Source organism: Scardinius erythrophthalmus (assembly GCF_964197995.2).
Source record: "Scardinius erythrophthalmus genome assembly, chromosome: 22".
Taxonomy (NCBI): domain Eukaryota; kingdom Metazoa; phylum Chordata; class Actinopteri; order Cypriniformes; family Leuciscidae; genus Scardinius; species Scardinius erythrophthalmus.
In genome coordinates this window covers 21,257,638-21,276,073 of record NC_138242.1, presented here as the reverse complement: position 1 = coordinate 21,276,073, position 18,436 = coordinate 21,257,638, and the positions used below count along the sequence as shown (strand labels likewise).

At 38.7% G+C, this 18,436-nt stretch overlaps 2 protein-coding genes across 4 annotated transcripts; one reads left to right on the top strand and one right to left on the bottom strand.

Annotated features, from left to right (window-relative positions):
• Positions 1-219: 219 nt before the first annotated feature.
• Positions 220-10,403, bottom strand: cdk8 (cyclin dependent kinase 8). Of its 3 annotated transcripts, XM_081352190.1 has the most exons (14): positions 10,330-10,403; positions 9,920-10,243; positions 6,768-6,843; positions 5,728-5,838; positions 5,490-5,630; positions 4,065-4,122; positions 3,832-3,963; positions 3,608-3,751; positions 3,349-3,418; positions 3,187-3,259; positions 2,849-2,946; positions 2,619-2,706; positions 2,341-2,502; positions 233-1,443 (listed from the first exon to the last, which is right to left on the bottom strand). In XM_081352190.1, the coding sequence occupies exons 2-14, from the start codon at positions 10,045-10,047 to the stop codon at positions 1,318-1,320; spliced, it is 1,407 nt and encodes a 468-aa protein (XP_081208316.1). In that variant the 5' UTR covers positions 10,048-10,243; positions 10,330-10,403; the 3' UTR covers positions 233-1,317. The 3 variants fall into 3 exon arrangements, with proteins under 3 accessions (XP_081208315.1, XP_081208316.1, XP_081208317.1); XM_081352189.1 differs by having other exon boundaries at positions 220-1,443; positions 9,920-10,403; XM_081352191.1 differs by having other exon boundaries at positions 298-1,443; positions 2,628-2,706; positions 9,920-10,403.
• A 768-nt stretch (positions 10,404-11,171) lies between these two features.
• Positions 11,172-18,155, top strand: rnf6 (ring finger protein (C3H2C3 type) 6). The gene is made up of 4 exons (XM_081352188.1): positions 11,172-11,299; positions 12,668-12,823; positions 13,088-13,201; positions 14,261-18,155. The coding sequence occupies exons 1-4, from the start codon at positions 11,188-11,190 to the stop codon at positions 16,093-16,095; spliced, it is 2,217 nt and encodes a 738-aa protein (XP_081208314.1). The 5' UTR covers positions 11,172-11,187; the 3' UTR covers positions 16,096-18,155.
• Positions 18,156-18,436: the final 281 nt, after the last annotated feature.

Here is an 18,436-nt window from a genome sequence, read left to right as displayed (position 1 = left end):
TCATTGTTATAGACAGTAACACCACAATATAATAGCCCTTTGTTACAGACTTAGCAATACACTAAAATACCAATAGGCAGGAAACAGAAATGTTCCTGGCCAAACTGGCATTGGACGCAAGTTAATATATATATATATATATATATATATATATATATATATATACTTGCATATAAAACAGCTTTAAATACACTAGTGTAATCCAGTGCAACAAACCTCAAATATTTTTCTTCATAAAGTTTAATAAATATCATGCATTTTAACTAAAATGCTCAATTATTTTAAAAGAAGCAAAAATGAAAGCATTGCCTGTGTTTTATTGCCACTGGAAATGTACACAAACACTCACACAACAGCTTTTCCACTTCTTCTTTCTTTCTTTTTTTAAATGCTTCCACTTTTATTGTCAGGATATTTGTTTCATGTAAAATATTTAATTACAATACAGTACAATGCATGTTCAATCTGCTGTCCACACACTTTTAGTTCTAAGGCCGATCTTTCACGCATAACAGCCGGTGTGACAGCAAAAATGGAAGTTGCTGACCTCTCCTAACGTAAAACCGAAACATTAAATTATTAACTACTAAAAATCAAAGATTGTTGTATCTTTTATATCGCCTCCTACCAGTAAGATCCAGCAGGGGGCACTAGAGGTTCTCATTATGCTTCAGTCAGCAGCTCCAGCACAGAGAATTCGGTCCCCAGCAATGGGCTAAAAGAGTGAGTGCTTGAGTATTCGTTATGTGTGAGTGTGAGTGTGTGTAAGGGCAGACGGATAGACAGACAGACTGACAAACGTCATTCTATCTTTGCTGGCAGTCACATAGCAGCTTTAAGTCTTGGAGAGGCCAACGGATTTTCCGAAGTGAGAACTAAAGAGATTGGATGGTGCGGTGGATCCCCACCTCACTCCAAACCAGTCTCACTACATAGTGCAGCTGTTCAGTACCACATATTGAGAATGTTTGTTGCTTTTTTTTTGTTTTTCATGTGAAGTATCACAGACTTGCAGCGAAGACTATCACCAATGGAACAAATATCTGTTTTTCATCAGCTTTTCACTTAAAGTTTATGCGTTTAAAAAAATTTCTTTCTCCTTTTGTAAGCGGAGTATAATGTCGGCTGTATGTTACGGTGATAGTTGTTATGTTACGTATACAGTTATTGTTCCTGTGGTGTCTCTATGGAAATGCTGCACAGCAGAGCGCCCAGTGGGGTAAGAGGGCGGTTCAGCTCAGGTCCACACCCGCCCCCCTAAGTACATTCTCCCTATTGGGCACCGTAAAGGGGGGTGGGGAGGGGGCATGGTCTGACTCAGTAGCGGTGGGTCTGGTGTGAGTACTGTGGAGGCTGCTGGGAGGTAGAGGAGTATCCCATGCTGCTTTGGGGCAATGATGTGCTTGGTCCTGGGTTCTGGTAGGCAGCATGTGGATTGGAGCGCTGGAACACAAGAAAAGCGACAGTCTTTGTTTTCAAATGTATGAAGCAACAAGCACTCAAGACACGAATGCTTGCATGCTAATGGATCTTAGTGTTCAAAATGGAAACTCTCAGGATCTCGGACTGGAGGAAAATCGCAACTAAAGAGAAACAAAATGAGATGCTAGACAAAGGCAAAGAGTTCTTCATCACTTATATGTTGCTCTGGATAAAAGTATGTGCTAAATGAATAAATCTAAATGGAAATATGCCTAAATTACAAATATCAGCTGCACATTTTTGTCTCTTATGCTCTCCAAGGCTGCATTTATTTGATCAAAAAACACTAATATTGTGAAATATAATTAAAATATCTCTTTTCTATTTTAAAATGAAATTTATTCCTGTGATTTTCAGCATCATTACTCCAGTCTTCAGTGTCACATGATCCTTCAGAAATCATTCTAATATGCTGATTTGCTGGTGAAGAAGATTAACATTAGATGTCAATAAAACAATGTGTCACTTAAGTTATCCAGTGTTCATAGTTTGTTAGTTAGCTATCGCTTATTTACTGTTCATTATCTATATATATTTTTAATAAATGTGTAATGAAGACAAGTGTTTATGAAAACTACCTTATGTGCAACTGAGTTTTATACAAACATTTAAGTTTTCATTTGAGTGTAATTAAAAAAAAAATAGTAGCTGAATATAATATTTTGGCCTCTGTTGTAAATTTTAACCTCTAATATCATTGTAATGTACCAAATGAGAGGGTCCCTGTATAGTTTACACAGCATTAGTTGGAAGAGATATGTGTGTGTGTGTGTGTGTGTGTGTGTGCACGTACACACACACTTATTAAACTGTCCTGTTTTAATAAAAAACATAAAGGTTTGTGTTTTCACGCGTTACCTGGTAATCTGAGGTCATGATCAGGCCACTTGAGGTAGTAGTGGGCGGAACCACTCTCACCTTCTTCAGAGGCGGGCCTTGTGCGTGGCTGTTGTCAGGGTTACCTGTGTGTCCCGCCCCATTGGTGTGGTTGTTCCCCTGCTGTTGCTGCTGCTGGTTTTTCTGCATGTGGGTGACAAAGAGAAGGAGAAAGAGAGTCAGGGGACATTTAAATAGCTGTAATAAATATTAAAATGAACAAAGACACACACAAAGAGTAAAAAAAGCGGAAAACACACATTTCTTACTTTATCTGCCTTGTCTTCTGGCTCCTCTTCCGTCAGGAATTCCCGTTTGGGATAAGGAATCTGGCATCCAGCAAAGACACTAAACAAAAAGATTTGAAGTTATGTAAGTAGAGCCCCGTGGTTGACCTAATTTCAGTGTACATACATTAAACATACAGAAATCCTAATCAAAATTGCTCATGTCAGACAAGATGGCTGATTTTACATTTCGCATCACTCACTCAGACGTGGGTAACGGCTCCTCCAGGAAGTACGGGTCTTGCATGGCCTGCTCAGATGTGATTCGGCGGATTGGGTCCATAGTAAGCAGCTTTTGCAGCTGAGGGAGTGCAGATGTTGAAAATTTAAACAAATTTTAATTAATAAGGGTATATTTACATACCGTTTTAACGTTTTTCCTTTGAGTTTTTCCACGTACAGACTACATTGTCAATCCCCGTTGACAAAACTCATAAAAAGTTATATTTTTTGTTGAAACCTATGTCATTTAAACGGCCCCTAATTAAAGTATATAAAATGAACATACAGTATGAGACCTGCAACTCTTTTCGCCACTTACCAAGTGGAATGCTTTGCTGTCAGGTTTGACTTTATGTTTCTCCATATACTTTATAAGGCTGCAGTTAGTGTATCTACAGCAAGAGGGACAAACACCATAAAATCAAACACTAGTACATGAAACACCTTATTAATAACATTTTGAAGATGAAATCAAACTAACGTATTCCTCCTGAAGTCTTTCATCAACGTGGAGTGTTCCGGCATCTTCTTAATGTCCTCCCAGTCTTTGTCTGAGGAGAAAATTAGATTACGCACAAAGATTACTGACTGAAGCATTGTTAACCATCAACTTCAACCGCAAATATAAATATTTGAATAACAAAAATGACAGATTTTTTACTTCTATGGATTGTTTCTGCAAGAGAAAATGACCTTTGACCCTGTTATGACCCCTTGAATGAAAAGTGGATGTTGAATACCTGCAGGAAAGCCCATGACATTAAAGATCCGGTCCAGCTGATCGTGATGGTAGGGATTACTAGTCTTGATGTCCTCTTGTCGACAGTGGAAGATCGGCTCTGAGGTCAAAAGCTCAGCGAAGATACAGCCAATCGCCCATATATCTGTAAAGTAGAGAGAAAATCATCTAAAACACACTTTTTAAAATGAGCATTTGCAAGATGCTCATAAACTAGCGTCTCACCGATGGCTTTGGTGTAATGTCTGGCTCCCAGCAGCAGCTCTGGTGCTCTGTACCAGAACGTAACAACTACAGGGTCCAGATCTGCTAAAGGCTTCAGTGGTGAGTTGAAGAGCCGTGCAAAACCCATATCAGCTGCACGTAAGGGAAAGGATGTTTAAAAATGCTTATGAACGTGCATCAACACATTCAGATAAACACATCTCTGCTTTTTGTCAAAAGAGCTAAGTTCATACCTATCTTCACACGTCCTCTTTCAGGACCTTCTCCCATTACCAATATATTTGCAGGTTTCTGTGGTGAAAGAGTCAAAGGTCAGAGCTGTAACACTTCCTCTCTCATTTCAGTGTGGTAAGTGATGCTGTAACCAGGGTCTAAAATTAACTTGTTTGCAAATTTTTGGAATTTTGAAAACTTACCATGCATGAATAATTCTTTATGGCCATGAAACGGTATTTTGGAATATTTGTATTAGGGTCAAGATGTTTCCCTGCGTTTTTCTGACAACCATACCAAGTTTGGGTTGAGATGTTAAAGCAGATGTGATTAGGTATGGAACCAAAAACTGGTTCTTATTCAGAACATGATCAGTTTAAAAAAAAGAAAAATACTACAACTAAATGAAGTTTGGTTTCATTAACACTGTTTTTGCATTCATCATTCATTAATCTGGCAACAGTGTTATTTTAGTATTATTTATATATTGTTATAAGCATTTATTTTTATTGTGAACTTTATTTTCATATTTTCAGTTTTCATTTTATCTTAAGTTTTAGTAAGTTTGTTATGTGCTTTTGTCATTTTTAATTTAATTTTTTACAAGGGAAATTTTGGTATTTCATTTGAGCTATTTCTCAGTAAAAAAATAAAAATAAAAGTAATATTTCCATTTAGGTGAATATATTTTTTTAGTTTAGTTTTAGTAATTTTAGTTCATCTTAAACTTATTTATTGCCAAAGCAACATTTCTAAGTTTTTAAGCTTTTCAATTAATATTTAGATTTTATTTTATTTCAGTCTTTATTTTCATTATCTTAAGTTTTAGTCATTTTGCTATTTGCTTTCGTCATTTTTAATATTTCTATTTAGTTTTAATTTAGTTTTTAGTTTTTTTTTTAAACATCTTAAACTTATTTATTGCCAAAGCAACATTTCTAAATTTCAAGTGTTTTAAAGGTATAGCGGAGGATCTTTCCAAATTTTAGATAAGACCCGCCCTCTCCACTTTTTGAAAAGTTTGATTGATTCACCAGAATGATTGACAATTAGGAGGACCAATAGTATAGGCATTCCACCCGGAAGTAAAAAAATCCTCCGCTATACCTTTAAGCTTTTCATTTATTATTTATATTTTATTTTATTTTTATTTCAATTGCCTTTTTTTTATTGTTTTACTCTAAGTTAATTTAGTTAAATTCCATCCTTACATTTGTTGTGACAAGGAGATATTTGTAAAAAAAAAAATCCTACATAAATGCTGCCACCTACTGGAAAATCTTTCATGGGATTTCTAATAATCAGCCTAGTGTGAGAACATTCAACTCACACACACACAACTACTACTTTTAACCAAGATGACCACAAAAAGAATGATAAACATGGCAAATGAGCTACTTCTGTATGAACATTAACTATTCAAATGAACACACAGAGAACCTCACCAGGTCTCTGTGCAGGACCCAGTTGGCGTGCAAATAGTGGATGCCGTCCAGGATCTGGTAGAGCAACGACTTTACCATCCCACGGGGCAGCTGAAGAGGCTTCTTATTGGCCTTGGAGGCTCTGTGGAACTTGATGATGTGCTACAAAGACACATAGACCATCAACAAGATATGTACTGTATAGAAACATTTCTCTGTGTGCGTGCATAATGCATATGAGTGCCTGACGGTGTGTTACCCAGAGGTCATGCTCAGCGTAGTCAAAGAGAAGCCACACTTTGCGGTCTGCATGTGACAGGAAAACCTTCTGCAGTGAGATCACATTGGGGTGCTTCAGTTCACGCAGCAGCTGCAGGGAGCAAACAAGAACGAACACACACAGTTTGGCGCACATGCTGAGACAGACATCTACAGAGAGTAACCCAAAGTACACAAAAACACTTCAGCCTGAAGTATGCTTGTTAAAACCATGGTTTGGTCAAAAATGAAAATTCTGTCATCGTTTATTCACCCTCATGTTGTTCCAAACCTGTATGACCAAGGAACGCAAAAGGAGAAACTTTGAATAAAGTGCTGGTCGATCTTTTCCAGGCAAGTGAATGGGGGCTTAAAGCATCATAAAAGTGGGCAATATTTCAAATCTTATGAAAACAATTTGTATAAAAGCTACAAATAATCTTCACCTTCAGTGGACAGTTAATCGTTGAACCCAAGAAATGGATCAGTTGCAAACAAATCATTCAGTTTTGTGAACTGGATCACCTGATTCATTGATTAGAGCAGACACAAAAGAATGATTCGATCATTAATCTGACAAGACTAGTTACAGTTACAGCACGTCAATGTGAGATTCATTTTCAGCCTGTTTCTCACAAAGTTGTCACATGATTTTAGCATATGATAATTTGTATGGACCACTAATATGATATTATAATGGTGTCTTTTTTCATTATTTTAGGACTCATTCACTTTCATTATATTGAAACTGTCGGGGTTTAAAACAACATGAGAGTGAGTCAATAATGACAGTTTTAATTTCTGAGATTCATTATGAGAGAATACGAGTATGCATTCAAACATTGAAAAAATACACACTATATCTCTAAAGAGCACTTATATTGCACTTACAATTTCATAGAGCTATTCACAGTTTAACACTAAAATATTCACATGCTGCAAATGTATTTGTGGGAACTTATTTCACCTAGATGGCATGTGCCATAGCTACTTGAAGAAGATCCTCTTGACAGGAACACATTTAAAGCTTGATGTACTTACTGCTATCTCTCTGCAGGCGGACATAGAGATCCCTGTGCCTTCAATCTGCTTCAGAGCATAATCTTTATCATCCTTCCTGCAAATAGACATATCAGCAACCGCAATTACTCTTCAGTATATTAAATTTCCCTTAATCTTTACCTACAGATCATATTAAACCCCCATTTAGAGAGAAAAAAATCCACAGGGAACGACCAAGCAGAATTTAGCGAGATTTTAACTTTCAATATTAGCACACTCTCGTAAAGTCTCCTGGTGGCTAATGTGAGACATAGAAGGTATAGCCTATAAAATTTCACAACGCCCTGTCCAGTTTCTGGAGAAAAAATTAGCTGTAAACCCGACATAAACAACCAGCTTCTATGGCGAACAAAAACATTTTTATACACTTTGGACCTTCAAGTGAGACTCTGGCCGCCAGGCAGTCTGGACTTTAATAGCCCAGCATTGGGTGTCTGACGCTTCTCACTTAAACACCGGCACTTCAGAACCAACTTAACTCATCAGCAGATCCATTCTTCCTCTGCCAAGATAGTTCGCAACTGGTGTGAGCAAAATATTGTTGTGCTTAGGACTAAATCAAATCTCTTGTGATAGCACTAACTGCAATAAAAATGTTATGAAAATTGGGAGGAATGCTATTTCATATGCCTCAATATCACCAACGATGCCCTTCAGACATTGAGTGTAACTCTCAGTTAAGTTTCCCCAGCAAAAACACCAGTAGAAGTAAGTGTAGAATAGGCTTTTAAGTATTTTTTTTCATTCTCTGACGTTGCAGCTCTAATTTCTAATCAGTAAATGCAAAACTCTTTGAACCATGGATATTTCGTTCCAAGAGTAAGTATTAAACCATATAAATTTAGTTCCATATGAAATATTAGTTATACATTTCTAGATTCTGTTGTAATAGTTTAAATGCTAATAATCAAAAAGGATATCTAATCAACTTAATTTATAAAATGTTACCAATTTATTCATTTTTATGCTATATGTAATTTGAGTTTTTAGAGATTCTGTGTTGTCTGTTTTAAGTTCTTTGGATTGTGTTTTATGATTTAATACAAATTTAGTACCAAAACAGTGGTAATCAAATAAATGCATAACAATTTGATTCATATTTTAAAATGTAATCATATTAGATTTGAAAAATTCCTTTAATTTTTTGGGCAAACAAACCACTGCACATCAGAGGTTCACTGTTCAAATTCAAACATGGCCAAAACATTGTGTGATATTCTTTAAAACAAATGTTTTTATAAACTGTATTACTTTGAGAAGTACATTCTACTGTACAACAATAATGTATTTCTCATATTGTCATAGTTTCTTCAAGACAAGTTAAACCAAATTCTTATTTTGTCCGGTTCTAGTGTAGACTTTTGAGCATCTGATGATAGTTGTATCAAATGAAATGGTGAAATGCTGGTGAAGTGACTCTGGAGATGAAGTTCATGCGTTCATGTCCTGAAAACACTACAAGCGTCACATCATGTACTTCAGTATAGCAGACGAAATTCAGACAGATGCAGAAGAGTCTTTTTAGTGGTGTAATATCCATAGAGACTAATCCATATCTCAATTTGATATGATATCGATAACATCACTGATTTGTTCATCTAAATTCTGTGACACTACACGTTATGCAGTAAAATTACATTTTTATTACTGGCATTTTTCGCATCATGAAAATTATAGGAATTAAATAAAGACTAAAATGGGTGTGGTGCAGTCTATTAGAAAGCATGATAAGTTACTTGACAAATTTATGGAATAAAAACTAATATAATAGATCTGATCTTAGAAAGGTTACACTTGTCATACTGTTATTTTCAGCTCTTTGATCATCGTGTTTGAACTTTGAAGAGAATCATTTGTCTTGCTTTGGATGAAGAGTACAGACAAATCCCTGTGTTTCTTTCCCAGGTGTGAGCAAGTTTTGCAGAATCTATTCCTATCAGCAAGTTAGCAAAAACATTGAGGGTAAATAATTTCAACACCCTTTTCACCCTGAAACTTTTCACATTTCTTTGCTTATATTCAATGCCTATCCTCTTCTGTAGCATGAATAAATGCAATCAATTTATACACCACTACTCAAGTCTTATTTTACAGAATAAGAGGTCCTTTGTTATATACACCGGCCTTTTTGCCTCGGAAGGGCTTTGTTGACAAACCAATATGAAGAAAGGCTGTCAAGGCTGTAACAACCTTTCATAATCCTCGACATCTTCTGTATTAAACTGTTAAAAGTCACTGACGCAACCAGTGCAAATGCAGAAATAATTCAATAGAGCACCAAAAGAGATGTAGACACCTGAAAGTGCTAAGAAAAATGTTCAGTGAACCCTGATCTCCATAATAATAATAACAATATCTCAAAAGTGACGCCAATCACATCAGCAATGGATTCAGGTGTCGACAGGAAACTGAAAGACATCTTTACACAGCTGAGGTGACAAATTACATCACAAGTATGAGGAAGGCTGGATACTCTGTATGCAATTGCATACTTCCGCAAAGGAACACTGGCAGAAAAAAGGGTGTTATGAATTATGAAATAAATGGAATTGCAAATATAACATTATGAATATAGAATCATGATATCCTAAATTAAATATGAAACTATTCATTAGAATTCTCTGCCATGACAGAGGAATCAGGCTATGATGCTGCATTTTATTCTCATAGAATGTAAAGCAGAATCTGAGGCTCTTTTGATACTAGAGCCAGAGCTGCATGGTTTAGAGCTGATTTTATGCAACACTGTGTCTTTTGGATCAGCTGTGTAAACATGCCTTTGGCATAATGTAGCTTTTATTGGAGGTAAATATAATTTTCCACGTCACGAAGAAAAAAGCAACACATGCTATTGCAAATCTGCATCAAATGCACCTGTGCCCATCATAACTGGATAAGCTCGTCAATCACAACAACACTCCTGCCTGCAGACGTACATTCACAATCCCCTCGAAATAAGCCTCCGCTGAAACTGTGAGCTGTGAATATCAAACTCTATTTGAAGACGAGAGAGCTGTCTGTCTAAAACACAGGGCCGAGTGCGGATAACACGGTCTGTTTTGGTTTCTGAGAGCAAACGCGACGGGAGCGCAGGCCTCATATCGCTGCACAAGTCCATCCTGCAAACTCACCCATCTTTCCTCTTTGCTTTGTACACATGACCATATGTCCCCCGTCCAACTTTACATCCCTCGTACTCAAAGAGATCCTCGACTCGTTCTCTCTCCCCGGTGAGCTTCACTTTGAAGTCATAGTCCATTTTCACCGTTATTCCGGGGATCCGGGCTGTGGCTTCCCTTTAAAGCGCCGCTGGGGAGGCAACTTACTTCAAGCCCCGTTTAGACAATTAGTTGCCTTCCCTCGCGTCGCTTTCAGCTCAACTAAAGAGTCCACATCTACCTCGCGCGATTACTTGTTAGAGCTGAAACGACGTATGAACCACGTGTGCTTTTGATCTGAGGAGAAGTGCAGAGTGTTATTGGACTAGCAGTCGCTTTCTTTGATATTTCTGTGCAACTGCGCCGCTCAGCCGGTATCTCACCCGGGAGAGTTGAGCGTCCACGAACGGCAATGTCGCAAAACGTCGTGAATGTCGCTACCAACCACACAAACGGCGAGGGCTTTGTGGCGCACCACGTGGATTTTAACTCTTTGCTAAAGAGCGCCTTTGTTTTTCATGCGTATGTACACTTTAGAATTAAGATAAAATACATAGATGGATGTTAATTAACAATATATTAATAACAACACTTATACAAAGTATATCTGTTTAAATTATACAAACAATAAAAATTAGAGCATTATAATAGAGTATAATAAAACAAAATAACACAAATATTAATTTAACTATCAATATTATATTTATTAACAATAATATTGAATGACATTTTGCAGTTACATTAACATACACGATTAAGTTATTTTGTATGGTATATTTGCTGTTGTTCAGATAGATAAATGTCAAAAATGTAAACCATTCTCCCACTGTGATTGTGATTTTTTTTTATCAAATATATGTTTATATTGTTTACATAATATGTGTGTGTGTGTGTATATATATATATATATATATAGTACACACACACACACACACACATATATATATATATATATATATATAAATATAATTATATATACACACATATATATGTATTATATACACACATATATATGTGTGTATTATATATGTATAATGAAAATTTTACAGGGGGTTAATATATATACTTTATATTGCATTGATTATAATTTTAGAGAATATTTTTGGGACATTCCTTTTTTTAGCTACTTTAAGGATTGAAGAAAAATTTTCAACAACAAAAAATGTGCTAAACAAATGTTATTAATATAGTTATTATCATAGTGTCATGGCTGTATTACTGTGGGAACTGGCTTTGCGCACATGGTAGTTGTCCGGGCAGTTGTTTGTGTAGCTCCGTTGGTCCCATCTTGGCTACATTGTAATCAGAGCGGAGAGGAAAGAGAACTCGTCCATATTACAGCTGCTGTTTCAGGTACTTACACATCTATTACTAGCTTCGTTTTTTTATTTTGTTCGCATTCTGGACAGTGTTACTATATGACATATTTTGTTACATTCTTGCGTCATTGACATTTTTCCTTATGTTGTCAAAATAATGATCTAAACCTTTCATTGGCCCACAGTTAGCCTGTCAGCAATCTGTCGACACCATCAAAGGTGTTGCGCATTTAAAATGACAGCTCGCTCTGCCGCATGACTTGCGTTTGCCCGATGACAGACGATGGTGACAGTTTAATGACAAATTTCAGATATGAATTTCACCCTGTGTAGAGTGCTAGCCTAGGCTTTTTATTGTCTCTGGGATAGGTTGCTAGCTGACATGGAGCCCGAGTTTTTCTTTGTCATGTCCCTCCTCTAAGCGATGCTGAGTGGGCAGTCTGGCTGTCAGTCATCGCTTCTCGGACGCTGATTGGTTGTGAGGCTGACAGCGTCAGTTTTGGTGCTTGGCTTGTTCTGCGGTGTTGTCTGTGGCCTACTGTATTATTACAGAGCAGCAAGATTGTTTGAAATGACTGGGGTTTTATTTATATGAATTGATTTGACACCATTGTCAACGTCACGTCGCCCTCGGTGTGTTTTCAACATGTGTCAAAGCTGTTTTGCTTCCACATGAAGGATTTACGGATTGCCTTTCTGAGGCGTTCATTTTGTCGTGCTGTCTCTTAATGGTGGCTGTTTTAGACAGAGAAGTTTATGTCTCAGGTTCTCTTTACATAAATCTAGCGATATTTTTGAAAGTACATTTTCTTGCTTTTTTAGTATCATGGATTTGTATATGGAGCTAGCTTCTACATTATTATTGACCATGATATCATTAGGGTAAACTGATAATTAGCTGGGTCTATAATGATGCATTTATATTGCTGTCTTTGTGTTTTTATTGAAGAAGAGTAGTTGACATGAGACACTTTTAAGTGATTATGTCTTATCTATATTCATAATACTATTCTCTATTGAAATCAGCATTTTGCTCATTTGCTTATTTGTTTGGAATTATTATGCATGGATCTTTAATGGATTTATATTGAGACACTACATGGCATTGTACTGTAAAAAATTCAATTAATCAAATGTGATTAAAATAGAAACACTTAAAATAAATGGTGATCAGTTAAAGGACCAAAGATTTTACATGTTCCCTTATAAACATAGATGATATTGTAAATAATAAAGTCCATGAACAGGTTATGCATAATCTACTTTATATTAGGTTGACATTTATTGCAAATGTAAACTACACCGTGGAACTAAACAGATAAAGTCATAACCAGGTAGCTTAAGTATCTATTTAAGAGTAATTGTGATTCCTTTTTTTTGTCTTTGCCATATCTGTGAGCAGCGGTTTCTGTGGTGATGGACCCTCCCGGCGGCCGAGACGAACGTCATCGTCAAGCGGAGCGGCTTCGGCGGGAGGAGGCATACTATCACTTCATTAATGAACTGAGTGAGGAGGAGTACAGACTAATGAGAGACAGCAATCTTCTGGGAACACCTGGTAAGAACACACCAAATCCAGCAGTATGTAAGATGCACACCTTGTTTATGGCACATTGTCCAATAAACATGTCTTGTATTCAGTAAATTGTCTTTTTAGCATTGTCATATTTAGATTATTAATTTTTATGAATGTTTCTTATCAAAGTTTCTTACACTTACACTGAAAAATAAAATTCAAAGCATGAGGAAATTCCATAACTTGTCCGTTTACTCAAATGAACAATAGATATGGAACCTACATAAGGTGTGTCTTTGATTACAGGTGAAGTCACAGCAGAAGAGCTGAGGCAGCGTCTGGATGGTGCGAAGGAGCGAGTGTCATCTCAGCCACGCCCTGAACCCCGCCCACAGAGCAGTGAGGCCGAGGGAAGTAGCGGTGAGGACGCGGAGGAATGCTTTCCAATTCTGTTGCTAAGCTGCACTAATCATTTTAATTTGAATAATCAGCTTGTTTTGTGTAAAAGAAATGCCTCACAGGCAGTCACATTGCAATTACAAAACCATTCAAGATGCATCTGCATTTTTAGCTACAGTGTAGGGGCACAAATCTTTGGGTTGTGAAGATATATAGAATTATGCAGTCATACTGAAACATCTGATCTAACCCACCTATAGAAATAGAATGAAGCTGGCAGAAATGTAATGTCAGACAGAGTTAACATAAATTGTCGTTGTCAGTCCACGATTGTGATTCTTGTGTAAATATACATTACCGTTAAAAGTTTGTGGTCGGTAAGTTTTTTTTCTTCTTTTTTTTTTGCTCACCAAGGCTGCATTTGTTTTGATCAAAAATACAAGCAGTTTAAGCAGTTATATTGTAAAATATTATTACAATTTACAAGAACTGTTTTCTATTTTACAATGTATTTTATTCCTGATGGCAATGCTGAATCTGTCATTACTTCATTCTTCAGTGTCACATGATCATTCAGAAATCATTCTAACATGCTGATTTGATGCTCAAGAAACATTTATTATTATTAAGTTTTACTGCTTAATATTTTAATGGAAACTGATTTTTTATTTTTTTTCAGGATTCTTTGATGAATAGAAAGTTCAAAAGAACAATATTTATTTCAAGTAAAAAATATCTGTAACATTGTAAATGTCTTTACTGCCACTTTTAAACAATAACTAATATAGTTTTTTTTGTCCTTTGCTGTAAAAATTTTGCAACACTTATTATATAACACATTATTTGTAATGTTTTGTCCTCTGAATACTTTTTAATAATCAGAATTAATCAGAATTAAAATGTAGATTTTTTTTTTTAATTGATTCAGAATTGTGATACATCTGTGAATCTTAAAATATCAAGGAATCAAATTAGGTTTTGCAAGTAAAAACAAACCGAATGAATGTGAAATGTTTTATTAATTACCCTTGTATTCATCAATATTTATATGACTTTTATAATATAATCTTTCTTTTCCAGGTCCAGTCGAGCCAGGTGCTGAGACGTCTAATGGAGACTCTCTACTAGAGTGGTTGAACACATTTCGGCGGACAGGAAATGCCACACGTAGCGGACAGAGTGGAAACCAAACTTGGCGCGCCGTCAGTCGCACCAACCCCAACAGCGGCGAGTTCCGCTTCAGTCTTGAGATCAACATCAACCACGAGCAACCCGAGCCTGGAGAACACAGCGACACCCCTGACCCGACTGAACTCCCAATGCCACCGCCTCCTCCCCCTCCTCCTCCTCCTCCCCCTCCCCCCCCAGTGTCATCTGCCTCTGCACCCACGACCCCTTACAACCCCTCAAGGTCTGCACCTTACTCACTTCAACACCCCACGCCGTACTCTACGGCCAGGCCCACCCTGGGAAGGAGGGCCGCGGTGCGCCGCACTCGCAGTAGCACGACTCCGCCTGTAACGCCGCCTCTGACCTCACAGGCTCCTCCCACAGTTTTGAGGAGGAACTTGCCTTCTTTGCCAAGCTCTCCTCCTCCACAGGCCCCACTCGCTTTTCAGTCACAAGAGCAGGATGGTAGTGCCGTAAGGGGGCAAATACAGGTCACAACCTCCTCGGTTAACACAGAGGAGGGGCAGAATGGAAATGAAGGCCCGGACTGCCCCACCGCTCTGCCTCAGACCGGCCCCCAGGTGGCGCCAGCTGCCCGTGAGACACGAAACAGCAGGACTCGTTCACGTGGCCGCATGCGCCGGGCGGCGGGAGCAGGTGGGGCTTTGTCTCGCTCTTCGAGACGCAGCCGGTCCCCCCTGGACAGAAACCCAGCCTCCAGCGTTAGCCCAACCCATAGTAGCACCGCTGCCCCAGTGGAGTCCACTGGAAGTACGGCTGTTGCTATGGAGATGGGCGAGGCCGCCACAGAGCCGGCTGCTCCTACGGATCCTCCGGAGGCAGGTGAGGAAGAGGGGGAAACTCCTGTGTCAGGCGCTGGAGGTGTGCGTCGCCACCCCACAATCATGCTGGACCTCCAGGTTCGGCGCATCAGGCCAGGTGAGAACCGGGACAGAGACAGCATCGCCAGCCGCACTCGCTCTCGTGCTCGGGCTGCTGAGAACACGGTCACCTTCGAGAGCGACAGCGGCGGCTTCCGCCGTACCATCTCGCGCTCGGAGCGTGCAGGAATCCGCACTTATGTTAGCACTATACGCATCCCGCTGCGCCGCATTTCTGAAACGGGCCTCGGCGAGCCCAGCTCCATGGCGCTGCGGTCTATCCTGCGTCAGATCATGACCGGCTTCGGTGAGCTTAGCTCCCTCATGGAGACGGAAGCGGACTCAGAAACTGCAGCACCCAACCAGGACTCCGCTCCTGCTGCCGGAGCCCAGGCATACCGCGTCGGTAGCGCAGAGGGCGGTGCGGCCCACGGCGGAGTGGAATCGGCACAAGAAGGTTTAGTGGAGGGTGAGGAGGAAGGACAAGTGCGGGTGAGCAGGACTGGGCCGGAGGGACGACCTAGCAGCAGGGACACTAACAACCTGGTGGAAAACGGCACATTGCCCATCCTAAGGCTGGCGCACTTTTTCCTTCTCAATGAAGACGAAGACGAGGAGCACCCACGGGGTCTCACCAAAGAACAGATCGACAATTTGGTCACACGCACTTACGGTCAGGTCAACATGGAGGGCGAGCAGGGTCGCGCTTGCAGCGTCTGCATCAACGAGTACGCTCAGGGCAACAAGCTGCGCCGCTTGCCCTGTGCCCACGAGTTCCACATCCACTGCATCGACCGCTGGCTATCCGAAAACAACACCTGTCCCATCTGCAGGCAGCCTATTCTGTCCAGCCATCAGGAATGATGTTAGGCTGTAGCTATCAATCAATGGACTGAACGAGTGACACTTCTTCCACCTTCGGTGGAACCTGTACATAGTGCTTCAATGTTTTCATTCTCTGAGATCCATTTTATTCAAGCTAAAGGTAGAACCAAAAGCAGAAAAAGACTATAATGCAGAGATTTAACAAAGCTTTATTTTTTTAGACTCCTTTTGTTTTCATTTCTTCCTCTTCTTCCATTCTCCATTTGCTTTGTGGACATATTAACAGATGGCGTGACTAACTCTAACGGAGTTAGGAATATTAGCTTCAGCTACAGGTGCATTCACGTTTACCAATGTTCAGCAAATTTTCATGGGCGAAATCCAATTTCGTGAGGGTGAAACTAAAAGATTGCTAATCGAATGTCTCAACCGATTCAACTTGGTCACGCATTTACTACGCTGACCAACAGAAAGCTGCTTGGTTTGAAAGTGACTTCTGTGTGAGTGGTGCTTCATACATCTCTACACTATTTACAATGGACATTTTTTTGCCCATGAAATTTCGCTACATGTGACTGCACTATAATTCTGTCTCACAAATTTTAAGTTTGGCGGCTTCAAAAAATGGATAAACCTCTTAAAACTCTTTAAGGACATGTAAATATATGAATGTCTGTGTTTCGGTTTTAACAGTAAGACATATTGTAGAAAGAACCATATGCTGTTTCATTTGCATTTTCAAAAGGAACCTTTACTTTTAAGCGCTTGCTGAGAAATCCACCGGTTTTGAAGCTCTATGAGTCCTTCATGTGAATGCTCCCTAATGTTGGGCAGTGTACTTTTAAATGCGTTTTCAATCAAAGCAGGTTTTTAGTGTGATTTTTTTTTTTTTTTTTTGTGATGGGGTCGAGAAGAATAGTTATGGCAATGATGCATCTGGTCATAGATGAATTTGTCACTGAAATTCCAATAGCTGCATCTGCATCTTTATATTACGGGAAATGGCAATGATCATCTCCATAAACACTACAGAACACAATTTTTTAAGCGTGGTCATTATTTTTCCAATGGACTGAATATGCTTTGAGTGTCATTACATGTCTAATGAGAACAAGCCATTTGCATTTGAACAACAGTTTTGGAGAGCCGATCAGATTATATGATTTTGTATGAGCTAGTAAGTGCATGCTTGATTTGTACCTGAGTATAAACCCTGTCAACGCCCTGCACATAGTTCACAATATTTAAATGAAAAGCTGAAATTGATTATCACTTGAAAGCACTTGTCAGCCGCCGCACTATAAGGCAGTACATTCGAGCCTGTCATAGGCCAGACTTCTTCCAGGGTGATTCAATGGTACAAGGAGGCAATGAAAGATATTGAATGATGGTTCAATATTCTAGTATAACATACCTGTGTTTTTGTTGTTTTCCTACTTTTACCCTCACATTAGCTATTTCTAAAGTTCTTATCATCACATGCTCCGTACCGCAGACACGTTGTGCCCTGTTTACCTTCCCTCAGTATTTAAGCATACAATGGTTTCACTTATGGCCTTGTCTGACAGCCCTGTTTGCTCTGAGTCACCATTTTGTACCCTTCATGCAGTGTTGCTCGTTCCCCATGTGAGGCAGAGCGTGAAGTAGGACTTCTGAATGAAAGATTATGAATGTAGTGGTATCTTGCGTCTTTCCAAGGTACACTTTTCCTCAATGTACAATAGATGTCTGCTTATGTTTCAGGATCTCGATTAAAACAATGACAGAATCTGTTATTCGACACCTGTCCTCGATGTTATTGTTTTCTTGTATACTAAAATATCCCTTTATTTTGTCTGTATGTTGTGAGGATGTGTGTTATATAAGAAGAGTGAATTGTAAGTATGTGTGTAGCAAATGTGTGTGTATATTGCTGAATGGAACAGAATGGTTTTTGAGCTGATGTGTGGCTGCGAGTGGGGGATCTTTGGCCATGAAGTTTAGATATTTAATGATGAAAAATGGACATCATTGCGCTATGACTATGTATTATGTTATAATGTGATGCTGAAACAGAAGAATATGTATTCTGTTACTATGTAATAAAATAAAACACATGATTTTTTTCTTCTCTGCTCCCTAACAATGGAATGATAGACATGCTTTGTTTACAGTATAGTTCCACTCAAGTTTGGGGTAACATAATATTTTTATTCCGCAAAGATGCGTTCATTTGATCAAAAGTGACAGCAAAGACTTTCATAATGTTACAAAAGATTTCTATTTCAAATGAATTCTGTTCTTTTGAACTTTCTACTCATCTATATATATATAAATCCTGAAATATGTCACTGTTTCCACAAAAATATTAATCAGCACCTGGTCTGCAACATTCTCATTC